This window comes from Tachypleus tridentatus, chromosome 6 (assembly GCF_004210375.1).
Source record: "Tachypleus tridentatus isolate NWPU-2018 chromosome 6, ASM421037v1, whole genome shotgun sequence".
Classification (NCBI taxonomy): domain Eukaryota; kingdom Metazoa; phylum Arthropoda; class Merostomata; order Xiphosura; family Limulidae; genus Tachypleus; species Tachypleus tridentatus.
Window position 1 is genome coordinate 141,916,190 of NC_134830.1, and position 13,312 is coordinate 141,929,501.

At 30.0% G+C, this 13,312-nt stretch overlaps 1 protein-coding gene across 9 annotated transcripts in view; it reads right to left on the reverse strand.

Moving 5' to 3' along the window:
* Positions 1-405: 405 nt before the first annotated feature.
* Positions 406-13,312, reverse strand: part of LOC143253886 (rho-related BTB domain-containing protein 1-like) — a 47,915-nt gene continuing 35,008 nt past the window's right edge. For all 9 annotated transcript variants that reach the window (XM_076508409.1, XM_076508413.1, XM_076508411.1 and 6 more), the window contains 6 exons: positions 12,623-12,713; positions 10,805-10,925; positions 9,547-9,665; positions 8,765-9,007; positions 7,238-7,386; positions 406-4,040 (listed from right to left, as the gene is read on the reverse strand). In XM_076508409.1, coding sequence (XP_076364524.1) covers positions 3,872-4,040; positions 7,238-7,386; positions 8,765-9,007; positions 9,547-9,665; positions 10,805-10,925; positions 12,623-12,713 — 892 coding nt within the window. In that variant the 3' untranslated portion in view covers positions 406-3,871. The remainder of the gene's footprint in view (positions 4,041-7,237; positions 7,387-8,764; positions 9,008-9,546; positions 9,666-10,804; positions 10,926-12,622; positions 12,714-13,312) is intronic.

Consider the following 13,312-nt stretch of genomic DNA (forward strand, 5'->3'; position numbering starts at 1 on the left):
TATTATTATGGAAAGTTCTAGAAAATTCTCATAAGTTCTACAACATTCTAGAAAGTTCTTGAAAATTGTTGTAAGTTCGAGAAAATTCTATATTAGCTACTCAGCACTGAATCTACCTGGATTGTTCTGGAAAAATGGGTAAATTAGAAAATTTCATTACCCAGGTCACAAAAGCAAAGTTTGATGAGAAAAATAGGTCCTTTCCATTTACTCTAGGCATAAGCAATTGGGAAATGACACTTTCTGCCCAGGAACGAAAAAAAGTAAAAAATTTGTTATATAGTGTTATTGCTCGAAAGCATCAGACCTTTGAAAAAATAATATATCTGGTATTTTTAAAGAAAGTTAATTGCATTTTTTTCCAGTAATGTATTTAAGGTAAGTCATATTGAAAACAAAAAAAAATTTTTTTTTTGCTTAAAAAGCCGTTTATTCTCACAAAAAGTAGCCAGCAATGTAATATACAAGTGTAGTTAAATGGGATGGTCCAGCCAAAACCATGGCGAGTTCGAGCACTACGTCACTTGACTTAACATAAAGCCCAAGAGATCACAGTTACTATAAAGCAAATTAATTTATATAAAAATCAACGAATATTTCATACATACAAAATTAGCTGTACATTTTAAAAACTACTCGCTAATATAAAATGATTAAACAATACTGTCAATAAGTGCAAACCATCAAATACTACAACCATAATAAAAAGTATACCTTGTTGAATTTGTAATAAAACTAGTGCTGGAAAAGCAACACACACACATAACACTTCCTCAATAATTTTAAAGTTTCACCCCTGAACCACTTGGTGGCAAGAGAGTCCAACGAAATTCTACTTTTGGAGGACATAACAAAAACATAATATAACAATGCGAAACTACACTATATTATTACAAATTAAATTATAATAGACATAACAATAATATAACAATGCAAGACTATGCTACATTATTACAAATTAAATTATAATAAAAGTGAAATTATAAACTATTTATATAAACACTTTTCTAATTTTGAAATTAGTATTACCTGAAAATGAAAACATTAAAACACCCGATTTTATTTAGTTTTTTTGTCGTACAAATTAACAGAACATTAAAGGTAAACTTAAGCATTATTTTAATATATTTACTTCGTGTTTTTATTATCTAAAATAATATATTAAACCATCTTTAATTCTTCCCTGTAACTTTAAAATTTATTTATGAAAAGTTGAACTAACATTTTTTAAAAAGAAAAATCAAATTATTCAAAACATATTATTTTCTTTCAATCTTAGTTAATAGGAATGTTTATTGTTTCTTTTCCCCAATTGTTAGTTATCAAATATTCAAAGAACAAAAGAAAACCAAATAATGAAAATAAACTACAAACCTACACACTTAGATTTTCATAACAAACCATGTGCAAGGAATGTAATACAATCACGTTCGACGATTCTTAGGTTAACAAGATATTCATTAACTTTGCATATATCTTATTTAGATTGTTATACCCTTTTTAATTTCTCAATTTAGCACGAATATTGAATGTATCATTAAAATTTCTCTCTAACTAACAATTCACTTTGAAAATACAACATTTCACCTGAATTAAAACCAAACTCCAGAAAAATAAGTAATATTATCCCTCACAAATTTTAACACATACAGTCAGTCTAAGTGTTATCTACAAGTTAACTTAACAACAAAGTGATAAACCAATAATACAAATTTATATGATCTTTAGGGTCCCATAACAAACTGTATGTCTTGTGGTACAAGCAATGGTAAGATGATTCTTAAAAAGTTATATAAGATATTAAAAGGACAAATCACAAAAATACACGCATACAATGAGGTTCTTGAGAACCAATGAAAAGCAGTAACTAGTTTTTAATGATAATGTCATGATTCAAGTGAGTTTTTAAGTACCACATGCAATTAATTCATCATTCTCTAAACTCATGTGCTACAGCTAGGTACTTCAAATTATGCAAGAGATAAATCAAATATGGTACCTAGATAAACAATGACAGAATAAAAGATTGAGTGGACTTCATAAGTTTACTTTTAGTGCTTTGTTCACTTACACTTTACACACTTTGTATACAAACTGGAATATCACAACTTATTTGAGATTCCATCAAACATGTACACATATGAGATTATTTTGAGGAGAGAGCTGAAGGTAACACATTTCTTAGGAAAACTCACAAAGAAAAACTACCAGCTTTTAATTTGGGTGCATCCTGAATTGCATCTCCATGAACAGGTTCATAAAAATTGTGTTTTAAAAGTTCTAAAGATAAGTTATAGTGAAAGATAAAAACTATTAAAATTCTAAAAGTAAAAATGTGATATATATTATATGTATATAATGTTTAACACTTCTTTTTCTTCCTACAGAGAAACAATATAGTTCAAATAGTCACAATTTAAATTTGAAAATTAATGATGGTTTTCTGAAATGCACTCCACTCAAGAACATGATGGAAACTACAACAACAACAAAATATCTCTTCTATATATCAGAATTTCTAATTTAAAAATTTTTTAAAATATGTACCAATGAAAACAACCTGCTGACTAAGACATCTGACAACTAAATTTTCTTTATTAATACTTGTTTAAAGGAGGCTTAAAAAATTCTCAAGTATCTTTTGTGAGGCTATTTTTTTAACCACCACCAAAGGGATTTAAAATTACTTTTCAATAATTCGTGCTTGGCAAATTAGCTTCGTTTGCTTTAACATTTAAGCTTCAAACTTTAAGGAATGAATTCCACATCATACTTAAATGTGTACAAATGTAATGTTTCAAAATCATTATTCCTTGTATATTTGTATTTTTCACTAGAGGGTACCAAACTCACTATATAATCTTACTTGTAGGAACATTCCTTTAAATTACACAGTTTTTATTTTCTCTTCCACTGATATTCTATTTGTTCTGGCTTGTACTTCTCAAAATTTCCAAGCAAATCTAACTTGAAATAAACAACTGAGAAAAAGTGTTGTTACTGTCTGTAAGTTATAAAGAAACAAATAAAACCAGCTTTTCATTAACAATATTTTTTTCCCTGAAATGCTTAACTATTATGTTTCAGGTTTCTATTTATTAGTGAATAGCCACACAATAGCTATCTGCATTGTTTCTACTACATGGAATCTGATTCTGGGGAACTTACATTCCTGGGATTAATTCTTAAGTGAATCAGGATGGTTTAGCAACTCCACTTCATCACAGAAAGTTGTTCTTACTTTTATTAGATGTGTTTTTATCTTATTAACTGAATTGTTGCTAAGCCTATTTTTCAGTTTTAACAATTGCAATAACTTTATCATTGAGTTCAAAAGCTAAAAAAATATATCTTTATAACAAAACTAAACACATTTTGATTAAATATCCTTTCTCTAGAAAGCATAAAAACTTAACATTTACATTTATACCATAATTTTGTTTTGTAATAAAGAAAACAATGAAATAAAAAAGATTTGGCTTTTAGGTGATATAAAATGGACATCCACCTAGAAAATGTTACAAAAAATGACTAAAAAGTGTTTTTCTTAACCTACAAAATAATATATATATATATATATATATATTTACATATATATATATTTTTTTTACCATGTGGAAATAAAACAGATACTTAAATTTGTTACAAAATAATACATTTTTTCCATTCTTTCACCAATACTATCAGGAGAAGCACTTACTTAAAACTTAAAACTAAATAAACAGTAAAGTGGCTTTTAATGCTTCTTTGTCATGTAATCTATTTTGCTAATGCAACTGGCAGGCTAAAAAAACGAATGCTTTAGTCCATTTCCATGACCAACTTTGTTGAATGAGTCAACAAAAAATGTAATGGCGACATATCCTGCTTTTTATACTGTATGAAATGCCCACTTAGACCCGTCACCACTGGTCTTTCCAGAGAAACAAAGACACCCACCACTCCCATTATTTCTCTGGCGTTTAAGAGCTTTGGGAGGATTTTCTTGCCATTCACGTTCTCGGAGGCACCGCTCGTAAAAATCAAATTCTTTTAAATACCTACAGAGAGAGAGAGAGTAGTAGTTACTTCTTTGCTACAAAAAAATCAAAACAAAAAATAATGTGATAAAAGAGACTGTTAATAAGCTTCATTCTGTTTATACAGATGAAACACATTGTCGCTGACTGGTTTCTAGAAGTATGAAAAAACAACTAGTACACATAACTATCTTGCATATTTTATTAAATGAGTAAACTTTTTGGTCCAAAAACAGGATTACGCCATGGCTCAATAAATTTCATGTTGTTAAGAACTTTAAACATTCAGGTAACAGTACTTAAAAAAAAATAAAAAATTAATGTTCTCTTGAAGTGAAGGCTAGACTAGCTTTAAAACTGCTACATGGAAAATTATTATAAAGAATTGTCAGAAACAGTATTCTAAAAAGACACTAAAAGAATGAATAATGTATACCATGATAAGAGGTCAATAACTGAAACTTACAATTTACTTTGAAGTTTATCTTTATGAAAACATAAAAACTGGAACTATAGTCTTTACACACCTTTGATAGTTATAATCTTAGAAAAATGTGCATTTTTTTAAATGTTTACAATGAGGAAAAAATGCCCCCCTCCACAACACACATTGTATTTTATGAATGCAAGGTACAGAGCTATCTGTATAAAATAAAGAGACGAAAACAAAGCAATAATCATTTGTACAGTTATGAAACAGATCAGAGGTGTTTGCTATTTGAACCTACTTTATATCAGGGATGGGCCAACAAACTTAATGCTCATAGGCCAGTTTGTTACTTAGGCTTAAACTACATAACTATTTTAATTTCAACTCTTTACTGTAGAACCTCAGTTATGTATGTGGTTTTGAATAAGTTACCAAGATGAGAGTTACAGAAAGTTCTCAGAACTGTCACAAGAATGGTTTGCTTGATCATGGTTTCAGTTTCTGTTTTCACTTTGTCAGTCTAGACAAATTAAGATACGACTTAAAAAACAAAAACAGGGGCCAGCAGTTGTCCATCTATAAAGTGGTTGAAAATAATCTTATTTTCATATTTTGAACAGTATTATGAATTTAAAGTACAGTACAAATACAATAACATGACCTAATGTGTCAGATTATTTATGGTTCACAAAAGTTTAATACAAAGAGTTTTGTGTTTTACCATACATCCAAGATTGTGACACTACTCATTTTAATGCTTCTTACACTGACATATAAAGGTTCCAATTTACTGAGATTCAACTTCTTAATAGTTTTAAATATTATAACTATTATTTTTTAGCTTTCATCTACCTAAGAAAATTTGAGATCATCAAAACATGAAGTTTAATGACACCTGGTGATATTTCTAATAAATTATCATGTGATAATTTTCATGCTTGTAGGTTGTAATTCATTTTAAAAATATTTTTTTTTAATTTAAAAATACAACATTATAGTTTTTGGGGCATGCATAATCCCATGAAAATAGAATTATTGTCAAAACTTACATTGATTCACACCATCCATATATATTACATCTTATCTGTATCTAGTATTTATTAAAATAAACACTAGAAAAGTTGAAATATTCATTTTGAAAAAAACAATTTTCACAAATTATATAATCTACATTTCTAACATTGTAATTTTGATATTAGTTAGGAAGAGCTCTGAGTCATAAAGATGACATCATGATAGAGCAACATAATGAGACAGGTCAAGTATATCTAGAGGTTTCTAGAAGTTTTGATATATAGTACCCAAGTAATTCAGATTAAAAATATAGGTGAACCAACCAATAAATTAAGTATACAAGCTTGTAGTCAGTGTGTTTACATATTTGGATTTATTAGTGACAGCACACACTGGGTTATTTAGTACAAGTAAGTTTATTTTTATGTTAGTTGAAGCAAATTAGCATGGTGATTCCTTAGGCCTACACTGTTACAACAGTCTATAAGAACAGAAAATGTATAAAATTTAAGGAAGAAATTTAAAATGTTGTTATTGTTTATTTGGACTGTACATAATTATTGTCAATGATTAGTTTAAAACAACCAGACATTAAAATAAAAACATTACAACAATATTTACGTTCCTACCCATGATAACTCTTATGTTCCTCGGTTTTTAAATATTTATCCATAACTTCTGATTAAAGTAAGTTACCAACATAAATCAGAAAATTAAATACAGACATATTACAGTAAAAATAACAACAGAAACATTTATAAACAATACAAAACAAACAAGATAGCATTAGTCATATGAATTACACACAGACACACTACAAATGACTCAAACACTAGCCCTGTTGACTAAAAAAAAACACATTAATTTAATCTTGTTAATTAAGCAAAATACACATCTTGTCAAGTAACCAGGTTATGAACTACTCTTGTAGTCTCTCATTAACTAACCAAGTTATTAACTAGTCTTATTAATTGTTCCATAATTGCTGGTCTTGCCAACTAAACAGGTCATCAACCAGTTTTGTCAAATAACCAGGTGATCAAATACTCTTGTAAATTAACCAGAACATGATTCTAGTTTTGTCATCTATCCAAAACATCAACCTAGTCTTGTCAATTATCCAGAACATAATTCTGGTCTTGCCAACTAACCAGGTCATTAACTTGTCTTGTCAACTAACCAGGTCATCAGATACTCTTGTAAACTAACCAGAACATACACTTAGTCTTGTCAACTAACCAGGTCATCAAATAGTCTTGTCAAGTAACCAGAACATGATTCTAGTGTTGTCATCTGACCAAAAAATCAACCTAATTACTGACTGACCAAAAATGGTTTTCTGGTTTGGTCATTTGTTTATGTATTGTCCCAGTCTTCTTTATTAACCAAAATATTATATTATTTTAGACTTGTTGGAAGGCAGACTATATAATAAAAACTTTAAAATACATCAGGCTTAAACTTGGTATGTATAATTAAGTGAAAACCTGGATAAAATATTAGTAATGAATGACTGTACCACCTCAAATAATTCTTAATTAAACTATCACTCCAGATCAGTGTTCTTCTTAGTTGTCTCAGCTGTCATTCCAAGTTTTCTAACAGGTACCCAAAACCAGTAACAGTTGTATGAAAGTAAACGTCAGAAAAAATATAAACATCTTAAAGTTCTCTAAGCTTTCTTAAATGTCATACTTAAAAATGTGATTCAAATACTATAAACAACTGGAACACAAAAGCACACATTGTTTCTTATTATTTCTAGTCCCCTTACCACACTGGCGGCCACCTATTTCGGTTGAGATAGGCCTGATTTTCTGGGTGCAGGGTCCTCAACAGCTTCATACTTTTTTGGCAAATCTCGTTGTAGTTTACCGAGATGTGAAACAAACACCAATCTGCCAATTGGTCTGCATTGTGCATCTAGAAAAAAGAACAACATAGCCTCGAATTTCCAATGATACAGAATTGTCCTATTAAGTCAGACAACAACTGTTAATAATATCAGAAAAACATAAAGAAAAGGTAACAAATGTGTAGTTTAATAGATTTGTCAAATACCTTTAAAATAAACCATTATAAAAATGTTAGGAATGACTATACTTTTTTTACAAACTGGCAACAAATGATCATAATCAACTGTACTTGTTATAAGACATTGTGTTAAGCCTATATATACTTTTCTAACTCTACATTCTTAATCTAGACCCTTAGGAATGTTAAGGAATTAAGTGTTTATTGTTTGAAGTAAAAAGCTACACAATGGGCTGTATGTACTTTACCCATCATGGGTATCAAAATCAGTTACTAGTATTTAAGGCCATAGACACGTTGCTGTGCCATCAGGGGCTTGAAAAAGTGTCCGTTGTATCTCAGTTCGCCTGGAGACCACTTTGAGCAAAAAACACCATCAACAATACTTATGACAAATATAGTGTGGTTGAAATATTACTATTATTATTATTATATATTATTATAGACTTTTCTAATTCTTGAGAAACCCTAGTGGACTAGATTAAGAATGATGTGTTAAAAATATTTTAAACCTAATGTAATTTTTTATGACAAGTATAATTACTTTAAAAATGTTCTGGTATTTAATCCACAAGTATGAATATTTTACCTGTATTATCAACCAAGAAATAAAAATTTCATCTCATCAGAGAAATAAACCAGTCTTAGATATGAATGATCTACAACTGATACTTTGAATAGTAATCTAAGTATTTAGTAGTAATTCTGGGTTTATTGGTTGGACAATAGACAGCAAAAGCATGATAAACTAACGTCCAGCTTTGGGATAACTGGCTAAAGAATAGGCAGAAGATTGGCAAACAAAAGGTTATGAGGTAACTCTTGGATAATTAGTCAGGAAACCAAAGTATAATTTTAAGATAACTGGTCATAAATATTTATGAAAAGTTACATGCAGTTGAAAATTAAAAAAATAAATTATTATGTAAGCAACACAATCTAAAAAAGCTTGTTTATTTGTTGTTACATAAAAATAAACACAATGGGCTACCTGTGTTCTTCTCATTATATCTAAGCCTGATATTTTAACATTATAAGCCTTCACACTTACCACTGAGACACTGGGGAACAATCTAAACAAACAAATTAGTTTTTCTATAATACTTTCAAGTATTATAAATTCATAAAATGTGATCCTAAAAGGTTAAAGAAATTATTAGAACATCTTTGAGGACTTGTTGAACAGTAACAAAATTAAGTTAGGTTTCTCTTGGAACACTCTTTGTCAATTTTTGTTTAGATGAAATTAAATATATCAGAATTTCACCTGACAAGGTTCCAAAAGACTTATAGCATATTCAGTGGAATCAATCTTATTTTCTGCCATCTTGATCAGGTCTCTAACCACTTTCTGTTCAACAAGAGCCACAAGTCTAGCGAGACACAACCGGTTAGCTAGTTCCAGGAGGTCTAAGCAGTTATTGGGGTTTATGGAAGGATCTATGCAGTCAGTGTACAGATAGACTAACAGCTGATGAAAACAGTCTTTCGTTACACCAGGAAAATGAACCTATTGAGAAAGAGAGAGAATATTAACACATACCTGTTCACTAAAATATGAGAAACTGTCTACGTACAATTCTGTGTTCCTTAGATGTTATAGAACTGCAACGTTTTTAGCCTTTGATTTAAATTCAGACTATGTTTAATAAAATTCTGAATACAGCATCTGAAATATTTTCATATTAAAACAAGAATATTCTATGAAATATAATTGAATGTTAAAACTAAAACATCAACCCACAGAGTCCACTGAATGTAGAGTGAATAGCTTTTTTTAAAGGCAAAAAATATGTGTTTGTAGAAAACCATCAAATAAATGATTAAAATTAATTTATTAAAACAATTTTCATATCTTTCTTCTATCTTAGTGTTACCCTTCACTGGAGTATAGAAACGTTTCTTCTGTATTAACTTTCATGGAAACAGAAAAGACACATTAATCACCACATTCCAAAACTTCAAACCAATTCCACATAATCAGTTGTAGACATAACGGGAAAATTACTTTAATACGTATCTCAGTTGTGGTAAGTAAGAAGTACTCACCACTTTGGCAGAGCTCTCTCTGAAGTCTCCTCGGAACATGGCAGCCATCATATCACAGCGAGCAACAAGCAGGGGTCGATGTGCAGCACAGAGACCACCTTCCACTTGAAATAAAACATCTATAAGGAAATCAAACAACATTATTCACAAAAGGTTGTATTCGTAGAGACTTATCTACAATCAAGGAAAGCTGTATAAAGAGATCTACAATTGGACTTCCTTGCAACATAAAATTAAAGAAATTCCAGTTTTCAAAGTTATAATTTTCACAAAATTACTTTTCATGGCCATCTGTAGCTACAATTTCATCTCACTTTAAATTACTTTTGGTCTTCTGACAAAAAATTAATTTTTTATTTTAAAGAAAATTTTAAACTTTTAGGTTTAGGTTTACACTTTTCACGTTAAGCAATCTAAACATTCTTAGGCTTAGGTTCACTAAGTGTTGAGCAACCTAAGTGTTCTTAGGCTTAGACTCATTCTCTGTAGCAGGCAACCTAAACATCCTTAGGCTTAGGTTCGCTCTCTAAGTGTTGAGCAACCTAAATGTTCTTAGGCTTAGACTCATTCTCTACAAGCAAGCAACCTAAACATCCTTAGGCTTAGGGTCACTCTCTGTGTGTTAAACAACCTAAATATTCTTAGGCTTAGGTTCACTTTCTACATGTTGAACAGCCTAAACATTCTTAGGCTCAGGTTCACCACTTTCTACATGTTGAACAACCTAAACATTCTTAGGCTTAGGTTCACCACTTTCTACGTGTTGAACAACCTAAACATTCTTAGGCTTAGGTTCATTTTCTATGTGTTGAGCAACCTAAACATCCTTAGGCTTAGGTTCGTTCTGTACGTGTTGAGCAACCTAAACATCTTTAGGTTTAGGTTCACTCTCTACGTGTTGAGCAACCTAAACATCTTTAGGTTTAGGCTCACTCTCTACATGTTGAGCAACCTAAACATCTTTAGGTTTAGGTTCACTCTGTACATGTTGAGCAACCCAAACATCTTTAGGTTTAGGTTCACTCTGTACATGTTGAGCAACCTAAACATCTTTAGGCTTAGGTCCACTCTTTATGTGTTGAGCAACCTAAGCATTCTTAGGCTTAGGTTCACTCTCTACATGTTGTGTAACTTAAACAAAATAAAATAAAGACAAATAAACAATAAATTATGCTGTTTGATATAGAATTCATAAAATAATAAAAAAAGGTTGATACTTTTTAATTAATAATGTTGCTTCCAAATATAATATCTTTACCAGAAAAGAGACCTTGTTTGACACAGATTTCTTTTATTCGGGCCTTTAATTTTTGAAGAAACTTCTGTCGCACCTCTTGATTGAGAAAATCTTCTCGATGCAAAATGTTACTTATTATGACCTGTACACAGAGAAGTGTTGAATGGAAATGACATCTTTCAAATCCTTCTTAAGTAAGTATAATATATTGTTTTGGAATGTTAATTACATGACCTATATAACAAGACACATTAAAAAACTAATAAGGAGAAATAATGAAATATATAGAAAGAAACTAGGAAAAACTAAATCTTAAAACATTTGAATTAGAGTTTAATACAATAAGGTATACAAATAAAGATCAACATATCATATAAAATACCAAAGCTTAAACAAGATTAACACCAATGATCTTTTCACCTAAAAATAAGATCAAAAGTTTTACTTAGAAAGATTAATAAAACCTAAGACACAAAACACTTCTGTATCTCAACAAGACTAAAATAATTAATAAAATCTGAGGACAGCTTTAGATACTCATTGATGACAAAATATTGTTGAATCATTGGAGATTTGTTTCTACATTAAATTTGCAATAAAGTTTACTTCATTACCAATTTACCTCATCTCTAAGCTTTACTTTCTCAAAGTTGGTCCCTCATCATCAGATTAGGAAGCACTTAAGAAACCTTCAGTATTAGATCTACTAGATCTTGGCTCAAATAAAACAACAACTAGAAATTCAATAGGGTTACGTATTTAACAGTGAGCACCATAGAAAGTTTGTTACACTTAGTTGTTTTACTAAAATAAAACACTGGGTGCTCCAGAATATCCCAGTAATCATTATACAAAATTAAATGTCCTGCATCAATCACTAAACAGAATGTTTTGCATTCGGTAATCCTGCAAAAATTACAATCAAATGGACACTTTAAAGTACTCTCAAACAAACAAAAATTAGAAAACACTGACTTTGCTGTAGGGGTTTTATCAGCAATTTTTAAGCACAAATTGAAAAAAAACTGGAACTAAAAAAAAAAATTGTAATTACACTGTTATCTGTTATCGATAAATTTACTAGTTTAAATACTGTATTGTAATCACTATTATATATTTGTTGTAACTCAGCCAACTAGAAGAGGCCTGGTGAAAAGCCTTGTCAGCACTGGATGTAAGAGATATAGAATGTTTGACATATTCTTATACACTCTTCCTAATTTTATCTCAGAACTTCTGGTTGAAACTTGGTAGATACAATAAAAGAAAAATCACCAGCATCACGCAGAAGAGTTGTCAGCCAAAACAAACAAAAACTTTGAATGATGGGAGTGATAATAGTCTCTTCACTATTAAAGAGGCTTGCCAATAAATTCCTGTTTCAGTTGTACTGTAGAAATTTGAATAGTATTAAAAACTATTTAACATCCCAGTTTGGAAATGTGTTACACCTACATTACACTTTTATATGCAGAAACACAAAGATGCACCTCAGTGTTTGGGCTTCAGGTATGAGGTACTTTGGGCTTCTTCATCAAGGTAAATACAACAGAGCAGTAGCTAATAGCTTGTATGTTAAATTCCTCAAGTAGCTTTTGAGGAATATGATAAAGTGTCATATAACAAGAAATAAAAAAACTAAAACTGTCTTACAACTGGTCTAATTATCTTATTGTGTAACAGTTCCTTCAATGTACAGTAACTGTCAAAGCTTTTCACCCACTCTAGAACACTTGGATTCCCAAAACACACATAAAACACTTGATATTTCCATTTTATTTTCACTGTTGAACAAAGAATTGGTTTTAATGGATAATTTTATACAACAAACTAACATACTTGCAATTCAGGTATTTGTAGTAGCTCAGCTGCTAGATGGACCTCGGTAAGTGAACAACACTTCAAGTCAACTGAACCGGTGTACAGAAATCTGGTAACATGTCACAAGAAAATCAACAATTCAGAGATGTACTGTACTAAAATATGGTAACACATAATATTACAAACTTTTATATATGTACATGAAAGGAGTTCTCACAAACAGTTTAAACATTGACTATAATCTTGTTTGATTAAATACAAACTAAAAAATACTAGGTTATCATTTAGTTCTCATAACCATCATTATAAAATGATCAACCAAAGACCACAACACTGAATTTGTATTTTTCTTAAGAGATTATGGACAATATTTTCCAAATATCGAATTAAATGACTTGACAAACCTGTGAAAAAATAACTAGTTGGCCACATTCCTCTAAAAAAGGGTTTCTTTCCTAACTTTCAGGCAAAATTTCATATTGTCCAGACTTTTACCAGTACATGTCCAAGGTATCAATATTTAAAATCTTCTTCATATGTCTATATTAATAACAATACTATACCTTGTTAAAAGTTTTTTCTGTAATAAATATGTCATTCCTCACACTGTAGTACTTTGGGAAAAAGGGTCAAGTTAGAATGTTACATTTTGATGGTAAAACAACAAAATATTATATTTTTAATTGTAAAAAAAATATCTGATTTAAT